At 35.8% G+C, this 22,795-nt stretch overlaps 1 protein-coding gene and 1 long non-coding RNA gene across 2 annotated transcripts in view; one reads left to right on the forward strand and one right to left on the reverse strand.

The window, feature by feature from the left end:
• Positions 1–12,744, forward strand: part of LOC576304 (coiled-coil domain-containing protein 39) — a 30,719-nt gene extending 17,975 nt beyond the window's left edge. The window contains exons 13-21 of the mRNA XM_030982120.1: positions 376–492; positions 1,118–1,257; positions 1,989–2,064; positions 3,410–3,569; positions 4,561–4,739; positions 6,064–6,195; positions 6,691–6,807; positions 11,117–11,208; positions 11,550–12,744. Of these exons, the coding sequence (XP_030837980.1) occupies positions 376–492; positions 1,118–1,257; positions 1,989–2,064; positions 3,410–3,569; positions 4,561–4,739; positions 6,064–6,195; positions 6,691–6,807; positions 11,117–11,208; positions 11,550–11,739 (1,203 nt within the window). The 3' untranslated portion in view covers positions 11,740–12,744. The remainder of the gene's footprint in view (positions 1–375; positions 493–1,117; positions 1,258–1,988; positions 2,065–3,409; positions 3,570–4,560; positions 4,740–6,063; positions 6,196–6,690; positions 6,808–11,116; positions 11,209–11,549) is intronic.
• Positions 12,745–20,105: 7,361 nt separating this feature from the next.
• Positions 20,106–22,795, reverse strand: part of LOC105444901 — a 28,667-nt gene continuing 25,977 nt past the window's right edge. Inside the window, exon 3 of the long non-coding RNA XR_004063568.1 lies at positions 20,106–22,772. This is a non-coding gene — a long non-coding RNA (uncharacterized LOC105444901). The remainder of the gene's footprint in view (positions 22,773–22,795) is intronic.

Genomic DNA, 22,795 nt, shown 5'->3' on the forward strand with positions numbered 1-22,795 from the left:
TATGTGTCTTCTTAATACACTGTAGATACAGAAGATGTGCATTCCATATAAAATCAGTGGAACACGTCTGTCTTCTTAAACCTGAACTAAAGTAATTTCGCTGTTTTAAATATATTTGTCAGTGTTTAGTTCTGGTCATATAATTTTATTTCAAAGTTGATTTTCTAGCAGTTATACTTAGTGGATGAATTGTGTAGTAAAGAGGAACGATCGTGCATTTTGAGGATTTGCAACCATAATTAATATTAACAAATTGACTGAATCTTGCTCTCTTTATCTTTATCTGTTTGTCTCTCTCTCTCTCTCTCTCTCTCTCCCTCCTCTCTCTCTCTCTTCCTCCTCTCATTCCTCCTCTCATTCCTACTCTGTATCTAGGACCAAATGGTGGATGAGAATATTCTCAAGTTGGAGCTGAAGCGGCTTCGAGACATCCTCAACTCGCGAGCTGATGAGGTCATGACGCTGGAGAAACGCAGACTGCAGCTGGAAACGGTATGTGCAAAAGAGTATAAACACACCTTAAAGGCATCGTTTATCAATGTTAAATCTGAGATGCATGGCCCTACATGTTATCAGTGTCTGTGATATGGTGTAATATTGAAGCCCTAAAAAAAAAATTGTGCTTCAAAATAATCAAGAAGTACCTCAAAAAAGTAAAAATCTTTGAGTGACAGGTTATACCATACTTGTTTCCCCATAGACTGTTATGAAAACCGTTAGGCAAACGCAAAATTTGGTTTCGATTTCTAATCGTAAATATCTTGATAATCAGACAGGCGATCGGCTAGTAAAAGTCATGGGGTTCCTATCATTATCATTGCAGCATGAGCTAAATCCAGGATTTGGTTTCAGAATCTGAGACAAAGTTACCGGATCCCTTTAACATTAAATATATTTCAGGCTTTTCCACAAATGAGTTAAAGAACTGATGAAAAATCAGAGTCAGCCATTTTTGTGAATAAGAGAAATAGAAGTTGTAGATAAATGGTGCAAAATAAATGCCTATTATTATCATTATTATTATTAAAAATAAAATTATGAGTGACTTAAGATAAGATTGAAAAAGTTTCACCCTAAATTGGATGATATAAGTTATTTTTTTATTATTTGAAATTAGGCTATGAATGAGAGACGGAAGGAGATAACTATCCACAAGGAGATGTTGAGGGCGCAATTGAAGGCCAACGAGGAAGAGCGCAGCACAGTTAGTTCTGAGTTGCATGACCGCATCGGTAGAATTGACAAGCTTCGCAAAAGGTGAGCTTATACTTTTCGAAACGGCTTTGTCATTCACTGCTAGAAATAGTACATTGCACGGAGACTTAATTGAACTACGCGTAGGTCATTCTTATCATAAACAAACAAAGAAACAAACAAACAGTTGAGCCCAGAGTAGGGGAGTCTTACTCTATGAACATTTTTTCTTGGTAGAACGAGCAGTGTGAATTTAGGTCATTTTGTGACTTAAATTAATAATAATAACTTTGTTTACCCAGGGAAGCCTAATCAGCTTCAATGCTGGTCTTCCTGACAGCCCTGCTACAGTCAAACCTGCTTTAGTGACCACCTGTCTACAAAGACCACATTTTTGTTTCCCTCGAAAATGGTTTTTCATTTAAACATGTACTAAAGGAACCTGTCTACAAAGACCACTTTTTGTGTTTTCCTTGGGCGGTCGCCATAGACAGGTTTGACTGTATAACAAATACCTATTCACACCTGGGTAGAGAGTGGCAAATGTGGATTAAGTTTTTGTCAAAGAGTGTGAGTGCTGGGCTGGGGTTTGAACCCTCAACCTTAAGCTTGAGAGTAAGTGAATGAACCTCTATACCACAACACCTCCATAAAGGCATTTGCCTTTGGATATTTGTGAGGACTGAATCTTTGATTATGAATCATTTGAATATATATATATATATATCCCTAAAAAATGAAAATAAATATGAACCAAATGAAAAATATAAAATTGCTTTAAACTCTTTTTACAGATATGAGATTCTGATGGTTACCATGGCGCCACCGGAAGGTGAGGAGGATCGCTCCCAAGCATTCTATGTCATTAGGGTAAGCATAGATCAACTTCTCAGAACTCTTTTTCTTTCATTCTTGTATTAGCCCTGAAATAACTGCCACCTTATCTTTCAAATACCTCTAAATGTTGCTGCTATTTCACAGATATTCTTTTCTGATTGTGACAAATGTGAGCAGGTCTCACCAAATAATACATCTTTTGTTTGCATCTTGTTATTCTATATTTGTATTGCAACATTTTTGGACAAAATACTGTATTATTTTGTTGTTGTTCGTTTGGTATTATAATGGCTATTAGTCAAATTTGACTATTGTTGCCAATTTCATCGCATCTCTTTCTTTTAATGTCTTGGTAAAATTATTATTTCTTTCTTTCTTTTTCCAATCTCATTTTAATATAATATTAGTCATAGTCTACAAAAAAAATAAAAACAAAAAATTATTTCAAATTAAACCACGATCCGCACACAGTTCCACCTCACGCTGGCCCTGTCCTTTCTATGATGCCTTCTTACCAGCCCAGCGAGTTATGTTACGTCGTACGCTTCTCGGTTGATAAACTCAACCTAGGTCACTCTGGCATAGACAAGGGGGCGTCGTGTACCTGTATGTTTAGAGGGTTTATTTATTTATTAGGAGAAAGACAACTGCATAAGCAAAACACTTGTGGGCTTTATTAGTTTATATGAGTTAGTTCATGAGATTATTTATATATTGATATATTATTGATTCATGGTATCTGTAAAAAAAAAAAAAAAAAAAAAAATTACGGCCTGTGCAATTAAACATGCAAAGACCGGGGGGCATCAAATAAATTAAACAACTTGTCTGGTCTGGAGAGATAGTTTAATATAATATATACAAATATGCACGCCTGGTAAAAGGTAAGTTCCCTTCCATGTACAATCTCTTATCTCTGTGGCGGCAACTTTTCAGAGCTCCATGAAATTTCTGACCAATCAGAAGCAACATCCGAATTATACAACTCTATCTTTCAACTAGCTATGATCTAATCTTCTGTACTACTGATGCCTTTGCCATTGTATATGGGGTTACCAAAATTCATGCAGTACTTGCCAAGTTAAGTGCAATGACACTACTGATGACTTTATAAACGGGGCAAGATCACTACATTGAGGTACTGTCAAACCTGCTTTGGTGACCACCTGTCTACAAAGACCACATTTTTTGTTTCCCTTGAAAATGATTTCTCATTGAAACATGTATTATAGGAACCTGTCTACAAAGACCACTTTTCTTATCTCCCTTGGGAGGTCTTTATAGACAGGTTTCACTGTATAATGGTATTGCCTCGCTATGAATGCTGATCTACGAAAATACCCTTATCCTAACCATTCACTGATTCCTCCTTGGACAGGCCGCCCAGGAGAAGGAGGCCCTACAGAGGAAGGGAGACGAGCTGGATGCCAGGATCCGTAAGGCAGAGAAGGAGATCAAAGCCCTGGAGAACACCCTCAGACTAATGAACGGACGCAACGAGCAGTACAGGAAGAGCTTCAACAGGGTGACCGAAACAAGTGAGTAGCAGTGATGACTAGAACGCAAAGTGACAACTGACAATATCGAGGGTTCAGTGACACAAAGACGTAACTCCATATTTTGCCTAAATGAGTATTTGATATCAAAATGTTCAGAAAATGTAGGCTTTCCAGGAAACACAAAGACTTAACTCCACCCAACACCCCATTGAAGTCAATGGCTAGTGAAACATAGACTTAACACCTTATGGCCCAAGTGCTCAGTGATACATAAACCACTTTTCACAAAATGGAGTTGCGTCTTTGTGTCACAGACCCCTCGATATATGGTAAAGCCCGCTTCATTGATCATCTGTATAGCAAAAAGACTCGTCTAATGAAGATAATTTTGTCCCATTTTAATTCTCATTGGAAATCATGTGAAAGACCACCAGTTTAAAGCCTGTCTGCACTAGTTTGGCCAGAAGGGATTAGACCTCCCTGTCATGGTCACTGGCTAGTGGTTATCTCATCAAATCAGCTCTCAATGACATACAAAAAAGGGGATCATGGGGGACCAACAGGCACCAACTAGGCATTCTTTGCTATATAGAGGGCACAAGTAGATACAAGTAGTGCAGAAAGTCTTTTAAAAGACCGCTCTAATTTCCCTGTGATTGGTCTCTATGTACAGGTTTGAGTGTAATAAAGATGGCGTGCGTAGTCATCTTCATAATCTTCATTATCATCATTGTCATCATGATAAACATAATCATTCATAAAGTTGAGACAAAAGAGCAATTATCAAATATCAAATAAATATTACAGTCAAACCTGTCTATAGCGACCGCCCAAGGGAAACACAAAATATGGCCTTTGAAGACAAGTGGTCTTTGTAGACAGGTTCCTTTAGTACATGATTCAATGAGAAAACATTTTCAAGGGAAACAACAAATGTGGCCTTTGTAGACAGGTGGTCACTAAACCAGGTTTGACTGTATTTGTTTTGATATATGGTATAATTATCTTCTCTCTGGATGACCTTCTGCAGGCGAAGAGTTTGAGGAGAAGCAACGGCTCGAGGAACAGCTCAGGGCAGCCATGGACAAGTACAAGTACAAGAGAAGACAGATCAGGGAGCTACAGGATGATCTGCAGACCATGAGCTCCACCATGGAAAACCTCGGTAGAGACGAGAGCGCCTACTCCGAGATGATCCAGGAGAAAGAGGCAAGTGATGGTGGTGATGATGATGATGATGTTTGTTGCTCAGGTGATAATGAATGAGAGGATGCTGAAGGTTATCACATGTGAATGCTCCCCAGGGAGTGGAAAATGTGCATACATTGTGTTGCGGGTAAGCCTGAATCCGATGAAGGGGGGGGGGTAATAATATATGTGCTGCGCGTAGAAACAAAGTATTAGGCGCATTATAAACGTAAGCTATTATTATTGTTATTATTATTATTAAATAAGAACAATGGCAGAAACGAGAAAGCCTACTCTAGAATGACATGTGAGAATGAGGGGCAGTTTTGGTTCTTGAAGATTAAAGTGATGATGGCAATGGAGATGATGTTGATGATGGTATTTGTTGCTTAGGTGATAATGAATGAGAGAATGAGAGATGTTGGTTGAAGGGTTTTACATGTAAGTAAGAACAAGGGCAGAAACGAGAAAGCCTACTCCAAAATGAACCAGGAGAAAGAGGGGTAATACTATATCTGTAAAGCACTTAGAGACGTCCGAGATGTATTAAGCACTCTATAAAAGCTGAATATTATTATTATTATTTTGGTCTTTGAAGATTGAAGTGATGATGGCTTTGGTGTTGATGATGATGTTGTGGTTGCCATGGTGATGATATTGATGATTGTACTTTTTGCCATGGTGATGGTGTTGATGATGGTACTTGTTGCCATGGTGATCGATGGATGAGGGCATGTTGGAGAACCTGAGCAGAGATGAGAGTGCCTACTCTGAAACGATCTATTAAACTGAAAGCAATAAGAGGGTAGTCACAATCATTATAAGGTTGCACTGATACGAGCAATGATGAATGTGATTATGACTGTTATTGATGACGATGATGATGAGAGCTAGACAGAAATGAATGGTGCACTGCATATAATGGGGATGATGATGATGGTCATGAAAATGGTGATAATGATGATGATGATGATGATGATGAAGATGATGATGATGATAATGATGATGAGGATGATGATGATGATGATGATGATGATGAGGATGATGGTGATAATGATGATGATGATGATGATGATGATGAAGATGATGATGATAATGATGATGAGGATGATGATGATGATGGTAATGGTGATGAGGATGATGGTAATATCTTTGTGGATGCACTGCTTATGAATGTATCAGATTAACTGTGATATTTTCTCCTTATTCTGTTATTTAGGCAAAGAGCATTCTCTATAACTTAAGAGTATCCTGCTATCAAAGTCTGCACTAGCTAATACTCTAAAATAAAAGCATCACTGAAATCTTTGCACTCTTGGCTAACCTCCATTTCTGTCCTTTACAGAACAAGAAGCAGCAACTAAGCAAAGAGCTTGACGATCAAAAGGTCAAGATTGATAGGGTCATGAAGCAGATTGCTCGCTACGCCAAGGAGCTACGGGCTAGCAGAAGGGTCAAAGGTGAAACTCATGAAGAGGTACGTTGAGAACTTTCTGCCAAATTGGCAACACCATTTAAAGATTGTTAATATCTTGTAAAACATAAATATTGTTGCACTATCGAACCAGTTCAGTCACTTATTAACTCTTATCACGGAATATAAGAATATCATAAATGTGCATAACAATAAGAACAACTCTTCAAAGCAAAATACAATTTTGACATGACTGTTGGGACAATTTTTTTCACAAAGTTCATGACTAGCTGTAGGGTTTTTTGATTTAGAACAAGCAACTTGAGCGGGTAATGCTTTTGTGAATGTGTATTGTAAGCAACCTGTGAAAACGACAACTAGCTGAAATGTCTATTTCCCTTACATCCCCAAAAATATCTGTACTAAATAACAAAATGGCTCAAGGTATTTAGCCAACCTGAATACCTATTTCATGAAAATAATGCATTGTATTTTGTAACCGTAAAACGTAATAGGAAATAACATTTGTTCTCTTTGCACTTATTTTCTGGTGAGCAGAATGACTTTGAGCTGAGGGAGTTGCGAGAGTTCAACAAGAACGTGATGAAGATGATGGGTGAGGTGATCCATTCTTACCCTGACATATCACCAACTGCTCAGATGCTCTTCTCTCAAGTAAGTCACTCGGCAATGATTTCACCGTCAAAAAACAGAAACTTTCTCGACACGCTTCTTCTCAAATCGCAAACATATGGCCCAATAAGAAACGCAAAATACAGTGTTGTGTTGTGTCAGTTGTAACTCCAGACTAAGATCGACTTTAAGTTGGACTTTGCTATGGCGGGCCATCAATGCCACTGGTAGCTCTCACCATTATGAACTTTCTTCTTCTTCAGTCAGGTGGCGCTAGCTGCGCTGCTGTGGCCATCACAAGTTTACGCCATCCTTCTCTGGCTACTGTTGCTCTCGTTGCCTCTGACAGCTTTTTCCCTGTCCATATGTGGATGTCTTTGAACCAGGATCTTTAGATATTTTTTCCTTCAATAATGAATTATCAAAAAATGTAAATTCTGTAAATTTGTGACATTGATTTGTACGTCCCTTGAGAGACCAATGCCAGTAAATGGTGCAACAAATAGTGGCATGAAAGGCCTGCCATAGTCAAGTCCAACTTAAAGTCGATCTTAGTCTTTGTGAAACACCCCCCTGTATTTTACAGCATGAAACTTTTATGAATCTGAGCCACTCATCAATTTTGAGAGAGTATCAGTACACCCACAAAAGTTTCCCATTTTACAGAATCTTGTAAAATGTTATTGTACACATACCCATGAAGCCTGGTTCGATTGAAAGAAGAATAAAAATGCTGCACAAATCTTTCTGTAAATGAATGACAAGAGGCAATATTTGGGGGTTAAAAGTAAATAGTCTAGACTTGACATGATGAAGGCTCATTTGCATATGACAAAGCAAGTGTTTGGGATGTTTTTTTATGTACGAAATGAATGGCAAGTGGGGATGAAAAAAAGGAGCTGGATGCGACGAAGGTCCTATGCATTCTCATTCGTCCATTTGTTATAAGATACTAAAATATGAAGCACAGTCCGTTGAATTCCCATTTTTTTATCATTTTAAATCACCATCTACAGCATCAGTGAATTAAAAGTTGAGGAGTAGTGTCATTTATGAGATACTCACCCACAGCTATAACAAGAGTTTATCAGTGACAGATATATCCTAAGAATTCAGCATTGATTATGGGAACAGACGATATTTCCAAAGCAAACTGTTTTACCAATCTTGTGATAGCTACCCAATTATTCACTCACTGAGATACAAAAATCTATCAGCGGTGAGAGATAAAGGGATATAATTTTGATAGATAAATGCTCCAAAAAAAAAAATTCCCTGCCACTTGATTTTTAACATACCGGTACACATTATATTTTCATTATTTTGATTTCTAAAGCTCTTAACTTAAGGAATCTGGAACTTTAGATTAAGAAATTGATTGTAAAAATTATGTTTGTGCATAAGATAAATAGCCCATTCAGACTAGAAAGTATTTATACAAAACTTGGAAAAACGTCATATTCAGAATCGTTGTATGGCGAAAGAATTGTACACAATGCATAACAGCATGGTATAAAGAAACTAGTTTTTAAGAGGTCAGTTTGACGTGACAGCAGGCCAATTATCGGTGTGAATTTACCCTAAGCTCTGCCAGGGTTTGGGGTTTCAGACAAGAATGGGACCCTGATTATTCATCATTGTTTTGTTTGAAGCAATGCTCAAACGTGTGTTTTGCTGTACTACATTTCATTATACGTTTTGTACATGTATATGATGTTTAGTGTACAAAACCCTATCGTGTAGCTATACAAATTGTGTATAAACAGTCTGAACGGGTTTAGATAATCATAGATAATGATAATTACCCTAATGATAATGATAATTCTCTGGAAACTGTAATCAAGTAGAATGATAATCTTTTATTAGTCTCCCGATATTGGGCCGTATGCATACAAAATAGCAATTACTTCCATTAGCCTTTTGCTTGAACCCTTTTGCATAGAAATTAGTAACTGCTTAATAAAAGTTCAAAAAAGGAGTCCCCCGCATGCATGACATTTAAATACACTCTACAAAACCTGCCTTCGTTCGTTATTTGTTTCTATTTGTTTTTGTATTTATTAGAAAACCTCATTCACATGGTACATTAACATATTTGTTACAATACAAAGAAATACCGGTAGTTGAAACGGCAAGCAATAGCTTTCTGGAGGCAGGCTAAAGCTTTGAGCACAAACAAGAAAATAGATATGCATATGGATTGAAGCAATTATTTGAGATTGATCTTTTGCTTGACAAGCAATTCTTTGTACTTGAAGCAATTGCTTTTATGCATACAGCCAATTGACTGTTTATCCAAGCACTATGCTGATCTACATAATTTTTTTGAGAGAAGTAATCCTGCTTTGATTACCGGTACTACAAGCCATTATGAGATCATCATTGTCTTCTTCTAAAACGAAAATGAGATTTTTAAAAGTTAAGGGAAATGCTCGGATTTGTTAATTTATGGTTTCTAATGCTTGTATGCCGACTAAAATCTCGTTCAAATATGATGCGGTGAACCACTGGAATAAACTTAAGGTTTTTCTGTGAAACTGAATGGTAACTGCGCTAAACAAAAGTCCTGCACGTATTCAATGAGCTCTGTTTTTAGGGGTAGGCATCAAAGTCTTGAAGGGGATATTCATGGTTTAAAATTGTATGCATAGATATTTACCCTTTCACCCTTGCACTGCTAAAAAGAAGAGAAAGTGGGTCGTGTCAGATGTTGTAATTTAGGGGGGTGTTTCACAAAGATCCTAAGTTGAACTTATCTCTAAGTTGGACTTAAAATTTATGGGAAGCCATTAGCATCTTTGAAAATATTTTGTAATTTTTTTTTTAGAAGGCGTAAAATGTTGATTCAAATCATTCATATTTTCTATTATCATGGGAAATTTCATGTTCTTGATGTGGAATTGATGAAAAGTCTAAAATACTCAAATTTTTGCTTTTGAATATATTTCATTTTAAGGCTCTAATGGCTGTCCAAACTTTTTAAGTCCAACTTAGTGTTAAGTTCTACTTAGGATCTTTGTGAAACACTCCCCAGGGTGTTGCCAACTGGCTGAAAATGGTTCAACCAAGGCATTCAAAAACACCATCACACATAGAAATACAAAGGTCATGTATAGTTTTGGCAAGCCCTCAAAAAATTTTGTCAGCTTTCTTTACTTTACAAATGGAAAGATACTAGCAATACTAAGACAAATTGCAAGCATTAGTTGTTGCTAGGTAGGACAAACATGGCTTTTCCCGTCTAGCAACATGGAATGTGAATGAAATAATTTGAAACAACGCCGTCAAAGATTTGTGCATTAAAGCTAAAGACCAGTTATGGTCATGCAATTGCATAGTGAAAGGAACGTTTGAAATCGATCAGAAAAGGTTGATCATCTAGCATAGATGTACTGCAAGGTTCTGGAATCATCAAAATTATAAGAAATTTGGCCAAACTAGTCTTCATAAATTTAGAAGCATTGTACACAAAAAGATGTATATGGGACTACACACACGTGTGCGACACGTGCATTTGTATCTCTCAACAGTATATAGATATACTAATTTACCAAATATATCAATTAGTAGGCGGTTTCCCGTAAAAATTGTTATCGTCATGTAATATTCAAAACATATTCTTTCACATGATTGGTAATAAGAGCTTCCATTTCATTTTTTGAAATTGGGGCGTTTCCAATACTGGTCTTTACCTTTAAGTTTGATTAAATTACGAAAATAGTCTGTTAGTCGGCCCTTATTCATCTTCATACAATCCTTTTTTTTAATGAACTTATCTTGATTTTTAAGTGTATGAGATGCAAGATCAAAATCCCATTTGCAAGCTTCTCAAATGCCATGAATGTTTGGCATTAATATCCAAAATATCCAATTAATAATGTGAAAGAGATCTTGTAGTCTTCCGGTTGTGTAGGTCTGAAAATAAATTGACCTCAAAAAGAGCTTATTTCATATTAACTGTAAGACCAGCTATAATCAAACCTCAAGACTCATTATTTGGTTATTTACTGATATAAGAGGGAAGAGCCTCACCCTCCCATAAAAGCCTCGTTCTCAAATGGCACTGTAAAACTGTTTCTTATTCTCTTTTATTTATAGAATAAATTGATTTCATTTATTCATTTTGTTTCTTTAATAACTTGGGTCACTTTCCACTTTACGCCATTATAAAAAGAACTGTCATGGTTTTGCCGCATCACATCTGAATGAGTCTTCAAACTGTCTCTTATTTTTATTTAACGACTGAATTAAGTTTATTTATTCGTTTTGTTACTTTAATAATTACAGCAATTTGTATATAGTTAACAACTGAATTTTTCATGTCTCTCTCTTTCTCTCTCTCTCTCTCTAGGCCGGACTCGCAGTACCACCCCCACCCAGTGCCACTCAGAGGTCATCCAGACCAGGGTCAGCTTACAGCAGTCGCAGCCTCACATCCCCAAAGTATGATGATTATTGTCTTCATTTGTTTGCTTGTGAATTGATTCGATTGTTATAGGTTGTATTGCTGTGTTCATTTGTCTTTTAAGTCAGTTCTTATTTCAACCATCCAAGCAAAAATTGATTTGTTCCACCGTCCGGTTATTCATACATGCTGTACATTCAATTATCAATTATTAACTCATTCATTCCCCCAGACATTCCTATATGTTCAGTTAACAACTGATTTATTCATACCCCTTTGATGTTTTTTGTGTTTTTCAAAACTCAAAAATGAAAGGTGGACTGGTTGAATCGGGGCCTTTACTAAATACTTATTTTTCTAAATTATTTCTTAACTACAGGACACCCTCTTCAGTCCGGAGTGGTGCATCGAGTCGAGCCAGCAGCCTGGGGATGAAGACGGTGGACGTTGGTGGGTTTGGCCTGTCCAGCAGTCCAGCTGGGACACCAAAGAGTGGACGATCGCCCGCCGGATCCCGAGCAGGTAGCCGGGTCAGCAGCCAGGGCAGTCTTCGAAGTGGGCGACGCTGATGCACCAGGGGGTGGGGGGGGGGCAGCAGATGTTTAGGGGGTGGGAGGGCTAGCTTTTTTCTTAGGAATCAGTAGACTTTATGTATTTCTTTTAGCTGAGGTCAGGGGTCAAGTTTTAGAGGTCACCTCTTTATATATATATTATTGAACCAGTTTTTGTGATTACCATTGTTTACAGAGAGGCTAAGAATTTCACCAACTGAGACAAAAATGGAGAAGAAATGAGAAGGGTAGAGACTAGAAGTAGATGAAAAGATTTTCATGTATCTCTTCTCTGCATTTAAAACGAAACACAGATTTGTGAAAAAAGAAACAAAGGAAGGGTAAGAAAAAGATAATTGTCATTTGGAGATACAGTTGACATGGGGAAAGAAAAGGATGAAGTAAGAGAATAGAACCAATTCTTGTTATTGAACAAGAATTCCATATTGTCTTGTGGGCAAATCACAAAATCTTTTGAATGTGATACATTCCAAATGAAAGAATTGAAGTTGTGAAAGAGAAAGAGAGAGAGAGAGAGAGGGGGGAAGAAACAAAGAAAAAGAAATTAGCAAGGTAGTACAAGAAAGAGCTTGAATAATTGGGGACAATTGAAATTGAATTCTGGATTTTTGTCCTCTGAATCACCTTGCTTGTACAGTACATGTATTCATGAACATTTATATATTGTATATAAGAAATCTAATTAAATAAACATGTCTCCTGTTTTTGTACAGTGTAAATAGAAGAATTTCTGTATAGAATTGACATATGGTATGAGTGGAATGAAAAAAAGAGGAATGCAGATATGTATAGAAGTTTGTAAAACCTATATTCAAATTGGTCATTCTTTTTACAATGCCTATCAATTTCATTAACAAATGAAATTTATATCTTTGGAAAATCTAATTTAGATTTTATAATTGTAAATTAGCATAAAAAGGAGTTCTTACTATTTGTCATGATCTGTGAGTACTTATACTATATGTTTGATTGTGTAATAAAACCTCACTTTAAAAAAGGAAATTTTGTGTGGAGTGTAATTTTTATATTGAAATGCTGATGTTGTAAATGTTACTGGTGTTCTGGCACATGAATGTCTATTAAGAAATGATAATAGCAAGTGATTCAGCACATTGCTACTTACAAAAGGAAAATCTGATTTTTAGAAAATATCCTGGCAATTAATCTTTGCAAGGAAAAGACTTCACATGAGAATTCTTTCACATGGAATTTAAAAAAAAATGATGAACCTGTGAAGAGAGCGTGGGATCTGGAAGTGGATAGCTGGCATAAGAGGGAAAGGAAGACAAAAGATTTCAAGGAATGATATATATGTGGTGAAGAAAGAAAGTAGGTTGGTTGGTCTAAATGAGGAGGATGTTCGAGATATGAAGTGGGGGAGGGAGTGTCCCATGGAGTGTCGTAGCACAAAAGTCAGTAACCCCTCATAAAAGGGAAAATGCCCACTTTAATAAATGATAATGGTGATGTCCCTTGTACAAATGCCATGGCTGATTCATTTCGTAGAGATTCAAATTAATGGTTTCTTTTATGATTTTAATTATATTTACAATATGTGATGAGAAAAATGTACATTTCTGTACAGTAATAAATTTAACAGTTTCCCCTTTTTATTTATTGTTTGGTCTTTATCTAATTTAATTGCTTTTATATTTCTGTTTGCTTTAATTAAATTATTGTAATACTTAGGCGTGGGGTGGGAGAGGGGAGATTTAAATCTACAAAACTGAACTTAACCCTTGCTAGAAAGTTGTGAGCTCATGGTTTGGTACAAAGTGGACATTTTCAAATTAACACTACACTTCGGCTTTTAAAACAAGGAAATAAAAATAATTTTCATTTTTGTACTTTTATTTATTTCATTTATCTACTTCTATTTGTTCATATATTTGAAGTGGATCAAAGTGCATCTGAAGTAGTAGCTTGTGATTTAAAAATGAAATAAATCTAACAAATGATAGAATATTAGCATTTTAGTTTGGCTTTAAGTGCTACAAGACCAATAATTGCTTTCACCTCTATCTTTTTACAGTATTTCTTAAACATAATAATATTTCAGCACATTATCGTACACATTCATAATTCTATCTTTTTTTTTACTGCACATTGGGTGTGTTTGTTTCAGTTTTTGTTTTTATTCAATTGGGAAATTGTATGTTTAAAGTGATGAAATGTGATTGTTTCTGTTACACTTTCTTTAAGAGAGAGAGAAAGGGAGAAAGAGAGAGAGAGAGAGAGAGAGAGGAGAGAAAGAGAGAGAGAGAAAGGGAAAGGGAGAGAGAGAGAGACAGAGTAGAGGTGTTGTGGTCTAGTAGATAAGTTACCTGACTGCAGATCGCAAGGTTCAAATCCCACCACGACACTAACGTCCTTTGACAAGACATTGCAAATTTTTCATAAGTCATCCTGTCAAGGAATAACCCCTTCTCATTCTCGATGTGTATTCCTCTTTGACAAATAAAATAAAATAAAAACAATTTCACTAAGCTTTAATCACTTGAAACCTTTCTGGATCATATGGGTTTCATGCTGATAAATGGAGAGGTTCAATTCAATGTCAATATAATTAAAAGAAAGAGAGAAAAAAAAAAGGACATTTTATTGATAAGAACAATTTTCCATCATGGTCATCCACTAATTTGAGAATGCAGATGAGGAGAGTAATGGGAGATGCATGCATTCATGCGCAGTTAACAACTGAATTATTCATACTTCTTGTAAATTTGATCTTTTATGTGTTTTTTGCAACTAAAAAATGAAAGGTGGGCTGGTTGAATCATAGCCTTTTACAATAAGTTTTAAATGTAACTTTAAATATGTCACATTCTCAAGAAACATAATTGGGGAGAAAGTTTTTTTTCTCCACATAATTTAGAAATTACAAAACTTGGTAAGGGTATGACAAATTTAGCTGTTAACTGTACTGAGCAGTATTTTACATTATTACAATTTATTTATTTTTTTAAATATTTTTTTAGCATTATATCTATTGTAGGATTTTAAAGGACGATTTGATGTAAAATCAATTACATTTTAATTGTATGCATCAAAACAGGATTTTGTTTGTATTATCTCAGTTCTTCTGTTCATTTCTTTTCAATTAAAAACACACAAATATATAAATACAGGTAGTTAAATATTGAAGGCAGCTTTACACTTGATATAATAAAATAAAACAAAAAACACATCTGAACAAAATATGTAGGGGTTCTTTTGACATTTTGTTCATATACTTCATGGCATTATCAATAATATATCCATGGATTGCAACAACAAAATAGAGACTCAAAAGCTGATTTGCCACTATGAAACTGAAAATATAGAGGGGCGTATTAAGTTTTAAAAACAACCTGTGCAGAACTAATTTCTTTCAAGTTTTTTTAAGCGTTAAGTAGCCAAAGACAACAGCCAAGAAGTAGAAGTAGTCCTTGAAAAAAAAAAATGATAATCGATAATTGAAGATAAATGGTACTTTATCATCTTGGGTACTAAAATTGTGCTTCTTGCCACTTTAAAGCCATACTGTCCAAGAAGTACTACTGCAAAATCCCCTCTAGTGCCATCTAAGGTCAGCTGTAGCAGTAGGGTCCCGTAATTCGCTGCTTCCCTAGCTGCGCTGCTGGTCCCCCCGCATCAGGACCCTGTTTCATAAAACTTGATATCAATAACAAGCTACTGTTATAAGCTACTGAAATCATGGCATCTGATTGGCTAAGAGCAAATTTGTCATAGAAATCTAGCATTTGTTATAGATAACAAGTTTTATGAAACTGGCCCCTGGTCCTCTTTCTGCAAATTGGAAATTTGGTATCGAGTTACGCACTGTTGGCAAGTTGACCATGAGATGGCGCTGTGCAATAAACAGTACGCTGGGACAGAAATGTCATCAGTTCAGTGTCGCTTTAAGAGTTTAAAGCATTCAGACGTTTCTTCTAACGTCACAATCGGGTAATCTTCACTCTTCCCCTTTCTTACTGACGATCACCCCAAAATAAGAAACGGGTGGAATTAGCACGAATCCTGTTAGACCAATCTGCTAAGGAAATAATCCCCTCCGGAGAATGGTTTTATCACCGGTGGCATAATGCCCGAGTCAAACTGGCAAGTTGAACTACGTAATACCCTGCTGAATGGCATTATACCCCCGAATGGCCATCTCCCTCAAGAAATTATGTTAGTGAGTGTTTTTGTCGTCGCGAGAAATAAAAGCGATTATTCTGGCTCAGCGGGAAATGATACGGAGAGGTTACGGGGGCACGCTAGTCCAAAATGAAATTCTTGAAGCAGACCGGGTGGGGAGGGGGGGGGGGGGCAAGAAAAACATTTGGATGATTGCTTTCCAGTAGCCAAACATTCCCCTTTCAACGCACACTCAACGATTTGGTTCAGTTCTTTAAATCTATAGCAGCCAATTATTGTCACATGTTCAATGTACTTCTAATTTTGTCCATGGTAACATCATAACTTTTTCTATATTTAAGTGTGATCTGCAAACTGCAGTTTAAGTCAAATATAGTTTTATTATGGTAGCAGGGGGAGGACAAACACCTCAAAAATACTCTCAATGAATATCGATGGTTCTAGTTCGTGACTAATATTGGCATTAAATTTCACTATCCTTAACACTTGTTGTTGTTTTAAAACTAATATTTGGTACTTTCTGAAAGTTAAAACAAAAATGAGAACATAAAGAAAAATTAATTGCACACATTCAATAATTAAGGTTTATACATAAGAATTATTATTTTCCTTGTGATGGCCCATCAAAAAGAAGGCACTGTACAGTACATGTTCGTGTCACAGAACACATGAGAGCTTTTATACTATCATATTGAACTTAACATTTTTGTAATTTTTGAGATCTTTCATAATATTTCATAGAAATCCGATAGTTTTTTTTTATCTTAATCTCAAGATCAGGAACTCAATGCTACTTGTACTTTTGAAGAAAATAAAGTTATTTGTAGATATATATCTGAAGTGTCAGAAGTACAACATTCTGGTTTCATTTTTCACTTTCTTAGGGTTAAAATGTAATGTTACTTTTAAAACTTCACTTGAAAAACACTTCAATTGATAAAACTTTACTGCTTAAGAAGAAGAAGAAGAAGAAGAAGAAGAAGAAGAAGAAGAAGAAGAAGAAGAAGAAAGAAGAAGAAGAAGAAGAAGAAGAAGAAGAAGAAGAAGAAGAGAAGAAGAAGAAGAAGAAGAAGAAGAAGAAGAAGAAGAAGAAGAAGAAGAGAAGAAGAAGAAGAAGAAGAAGAAGAAGAAGAAGAAGAAGAAGAAGAAGAAAGAAGAAGAAGAAGAAGAAGAAGAAGAAGAAGAAGAAGAAGAAGAAGAAGAAGAAGAAGAAGAAGAAGAAGAAGAAGAAGAAGAAGAAGAAGAAGAAGAAGAAGAAGAAGAAGAAGAAGAAGAAGAAGAAGAAGAAGAAGAAGAAGAAGAAGAAGAAGAAGAAGAAGTTCAGAAGGAAAAGTTTTTCTTGGTCTGATTCTCTCATTCACAGCCTTCTATATTTATCTTTTTGGACATACATGAGCTAACACTTTCTCCCCTTCTCTCTCAATTCTCTCATATCACTTTCAATATTCATATATTCTGAAGGGTACGCCCAATTTTGTGTTTTCTTCATATTTTTTCTCTTTTTCCTTTCTTCTTCCTCATCCTCTTTATGCCACTCTTTCCCTTCCTATCCACCAACTTAATTTCTTCTTCTCCCCTCCTTCCTTCTCTATGTGTCCGTCTCACCCTTTTCTTATCCCTTACAACAGAGTCATCCAATTTCTTCTCCTTTTTCCTTTTTCCTTTTCTCTCTTTCTCTTTCTCCTCCTGTTAATTTCTTTCCTTTCCTATACACATCATCCTATCTTCTTCCTCTTTTTTTCCTTCTCTTCCTCTGTCTATCATCATTCTCTCTCTCTCCCCACCTCATCCCTTTCAATATTCATATATTTTCAGTTGTGCCATCTTATTGGATTGCATCCCCAGCACAGAGGCAAACGAGATTACACCAAACTGGTAATTCCCCTTTCGGCACTATCCCACCCATTCTCAGCCAAAGAGAAAGGGCGCGAGGCGATCAGTTTTCTATCCCCTTAACAGGATCAACGATGAAAGAAGGGGGAGAGAATGCATTGTGTGATGAAACGGCAAATTAAGATACAATAAAGAAAAGAAACGGCCATCGAGCTCCGATTCAAGGAGATGTGTCATGTTATATCTCATTTAGCACTGCTGACTGGTGTTATAGCTGTGTTTAATAGCAGACTCCTTTAGCTCAAGCTAGTTTTTACATCAAAGTGGTATTTGATTTTTTTTCTTACTTCCTTCATGTTCTTTATTTGCTCAAACTTAAATAGTGCATATAATTAAATTCCAGGTTACAAAATTAAAGTTAACATGTTATATACAAAATATAAGACATACACAGAAACAAATGGCCAGACGAGCAATGGATTTGCAATGGCAGTAACAGTCATCTTGCAAACAGCCAATGATATTCCACATGACTTTGAAAACAGCATTTTTTGTGTGTTCATTACATCCCTATAAAACTTTTAAATTCCCAAGTCGTTCATTTACAAAGTACCTTTCTCACTCTTTTCTAGCACATTTTCATTTGTAAATAATGTACAACATTAAACTTTAATGGTAAAAAAGGAATATCTGATTACGTGAGCAAATAAGAAATTGTCGCAAAATTACCAACCTTATAAAACCTGCCTCTCGACAACAAAGGTAAATAAAAGTCAACACTCGGCACCCACTCAGCTAATCGATAATCTCTTTTGAGGGCTCAATTTGTGGCTTTGTGGTTAAAATGAGCAATATTCTACAAGGAATTCAGAGATATGTGCAAATACAAGTTGATATATACAAAAGGGAAACGATACAAACAACTCTCGACTTTTGCCGCATGAAAAGGCGGGTGATATTCCCAATTGGCGTTGGACTGGAGCAGGTATTGATTCCATCTTCAAGACTCACAATGCACTTTAATTTACGCGGCAACCTTCGGACGGGAATTACAAGAATTCCTCTTATTGGTACGAGAAAGATGCAGAAAGACAGAGAAATAAACTATTCAGCGGTGACCTCTAGTTGCTTTATATATCACTCCGCAAAGCAATAAACCCAGTGCTTTGCACCTTTGTGCGAGCGGTTGAAAGAGTTGTAAAGCAACAGTATAACTTCAAAGCCATGTACCAATTTCCTTTCTACATGTATAAGAAGCTTGCTTATATTTGACGGCCATTGTCGCAGCTTTCTTATACGCAAACTCAATACAGCTTGTTTGATCTGTAGAAGTCCACATGCACTTTACGCAACTCTTTTCAAAGCCTGCGCAGGAGCCCGTCTCTCTCTTGCGCCGTGACATTGCCATCGACATTCGGTAACTTACTTCGACATCTGAAACTTGTCTGATGCGTCACCCCCCATTGGTAAAATGGCCGCCATTGATTATTGTCGTCGTCGTGGGAGTAGCGGGCACTTTCCTCCCGAGATCATGCCCACATGGGGGCGGGTTTTTCTTGTGCTTTTGTGACTTTGTAAGCACCTCTCCCCATCTAGGAGGAGTGCATTGCGTCACAGTTGCGCACATTTGTCGGTCTTTCAAATGGAAACTTTCAAACTGCCAGCAATTTTATTTATCTATGCTGGTCCACAGACTCTATCCTTTTTTTTCCTGAACTGGAATTGATTTTGAGCATGCCATAGTAGACAAATGAGAAAAAAAATTGTACAGCAATAAACGTTAAACTGTTTTCTATCCAAATGGTTTCAAAATTAAGTAAAATTGGTACCGTTAGTTATCATTAGAAGAAATAGAGATAGAGATAAAGAGAGATATTATATATCTGTATATATATAGAGAGAGAGAGAGAGAGAGAGAGAAGAGAGAGAGAGAGAGAGAGAGAAAGAGAGAGAAAGAGAGAGAAAGAGAGAGAGAGAGAGAAAGAGAAAGAGAGAGAGAGAGAGAGAGAGAGAGAAAGAGAGCGAGAGAGAAACAGACAGAAAGACCGTAAAATATTTAAAATATCTCAAAACAAGCAAAATCCTCCTGGCACAGTTACAGTTAAGAAACAAACAAATGTATCTCACACACGTACTTCAACAAAGCCTTGAGATGATTCATCATAATTCCTTCTGAAGCCATACACCAGACAATAACGTGGGCTTCAAAATAATTACCCTTATTAAAGAACATTTTGTTAGCAACAAGTTTCCTCTCTTTTCTTTTCCTTTTGAAGATGTTGTAGTGGGACTGGCAGAAGGTCATTAGCATTTATCCAACAAACCAACATTTTGAGAACTTGCTTCTATTACAGTTTTGACTGCTCTACATATGTAACACCATTTAAAAAAAAAAGGACAGGGATTTCTCAGTTTATTAACTAATACACAAGAGAAAATGGATTGTAACTACCTAAATTGAGTAGTTTTGGCAATATTATAGCATACTATAGGCCCCTCAATATTCCACTCATCTTTTTTAGTTCAGTCTTTTAGTTTAAATGCATTTGAACAATTGATATAAGGTACTCACTTTCTGTTTTTGTCTCTGTTAATAGAATCATGTACAGTTTATCAGCATGATATGGGCATATATTGTACATGTATATTATGTACTATAATTGGCACAACACAAATTGCATAATTATTATACAAATTCGTCGGCTGCTAATTTTTTAGTACTTTTAAATAAATGAGTTCCTATTGTTCTCCTGTTTATAAATTTTTCACCAAATATAATTTTTACCATCCCAGCTATGATTATTCCCTCATTGAAGAGTAAAGATGTTGTTATTGGCCTAAAAAGTATTTGCAACTAGAGCTTGGTGTGTGATACATGTACAAGTTTGCCTAGTACGTCACATTTTCAAGAAAATATCTGCGCCCATGTCATGCTAAAAGGCATATTAGCATGCCAAGAATATCTTCATTTTTATATCTCTTGTACACTTTGGTAAGGAATATTGAACATCAAAGAACAGGAATAAATCTCATTTTTCATACCTACACTTATTCTTTGGGATGAGGTTTCCATTAAAAAAAAAAAACTTGATACACTCATTAGAACCCTGATCCTTCATGCAGACATTTTGATTATTCATAGGATTGATAGTTAAAGTCAACATAAATCAAAGAAGTAAATAATCTTTCACCACAGTGAGATTGAAATTGTAAGGTCTTGCAACCTTTCAGTAATTGATACTTAAACCTTAAAAATACAAAATAAGAATTGAACAAAAAAATCAAACAAGAGCATCTCATACACTTTAACTTACCAATGGTTTATTTTAAAAATGAAAACCAATGCTTCTTAAACTTGTACTACAATTTTTAAATCGATACTTCTGTACTCTTTAAATTGCAAAGCAGTACTGTAATAACATTATTCAAACTTTAAATGTCATTTTCCGTCATACAAATTGCTCTTTAATAACAACAGTTCTTTGAAATACTGTATACGTATATATATATATTACATCATTATAAATTTTAATTCTAAATGTCATTTTCCATCACATAAACTGTTATTTAACATCAAATACTTAAGTCACTTTTTTGCAACGTGTCAACATTAACTTTCAAATCTTTTGAAAATTTTAAATGAGCAATTTGCTGTAATGATCACAATTCAGCTTCTAAACATGTTGAATTTTAATACCATTTACAATCGATCTTATTATGAAACATGTACTTGTATAATTTTAATACTCATATCTAACAGAAATCACGTTCAGATTATGTAATGCGTCATTGAATGTTAATGGGTAATGTACAGGCCTACTGCATTACCCAAGGTTCATTTTTGGTTAAACAAAGCCTTGAGATGATTCATCATAATTCCTTCTGAAGCCATATATCAGACAATACCGTGGGCCTCAAAATAATTACCCTTATTAAAGAACATTTTGTTTGCAACAAGTTTTCTCTCTTTTCTTTTCCTTTTGAAGATGTTGTAGTGGGACTGGCAGAAGGTCATTAGCATTTATTCAACAAACCAACATTTTGAGAACTTGCTTCTATTACAGTTTTGACTGCTCTACACATGTAACACCATTTTTTTTTAAAAGGACAGGGATTTCTCAGTACTTGTATAATTTTAATACTCATATCTAACAGAAATCACGTTCAGATTATGTAATGCGTCATTGAATGTTAATGGGTAATGTACAGGCCTACTGCATTACCCAAGGTTGATTTTTTGTTCAAGTCTTTTAGATCTTATCTGTTTCTCTTTTACTGACTTGTAAGAAGAAGATTGTGACTTTATTAACAAGATATTCAGTATGCATAGGAAAATGGGACTTGGGACATTATCAAATTAACTAAGAAAAAATATAAACAAAATAAGTCGTCTTACAGCTTACTTGAGAAGCTCAAATTTGCAAGGACCCAAAGACAACTTTGGACAGGCCGCTGCAAAAAAACACAATTAAAATTTGATTTTCAAAAAGTGCAACATCTTTGAAGTATCAATAGGGGTGTTCACACATTCCCCGAAATTAAAATGTTAGACGCAATCCAAATCTCACGTTATTGCACCAATTTACGTGTCAGAAAAATTCTCACTAATACTATCACCGGCACTGTGATGCCCAATTGTGACCCAAGCTGTTTGACCTCTCATTGATTTAGCGTGCGGGCGATTCAAACATGGTGGAATAGAAAATATTCCTTAAAAAATTAAATGAATATTTAGGTCTTGCTATTATTCACATGCACAGCACTCAACCAATGTTTTTTCTTTCTTCAAAATCTCACTATTTGATGTGACGTAAAAAATGTGAAATTTTGATCTCGATTAAAAGAAAAAGATAATTAAATTTCACTACTTGCTCTAAATGTATGTGTGAATGCATGCTCCCATTACAATATCAACAATTGATTTTGAAATCCACTTTCACTAAGCATATTTACGAGCAGCTTGGAGATGTGTCGGCATGACTTTCAGCACCTGGACTCTCTCTTGAAGTTGAGGCTGGAATTCCGGAGGTTCGTCAGCGATGGCATTTACAGACGGTCTGCAAAGATCGGAACAAAAATC

The sequence above is a fragment of the Strongylocentrotus purpuratus genome, unplaced genomic scaffold (genome assembly GCF_000002235.5).
Source record: "Strongylocentrotus purpuratus isolate Spur 01 unplaced genomic scaffold, Spur_5.0 spur5_scaffold_12, whole genome shotgun sequence".
NCBI classification, from domain to species: domain Eukaryota; kingdom Metazoa; phylum Echinodermata; class Echinoidea; order Camarodonta; family Strongylocentrotidae; genus Strongylocentrotus; species Strongylocentrotus purpuratus.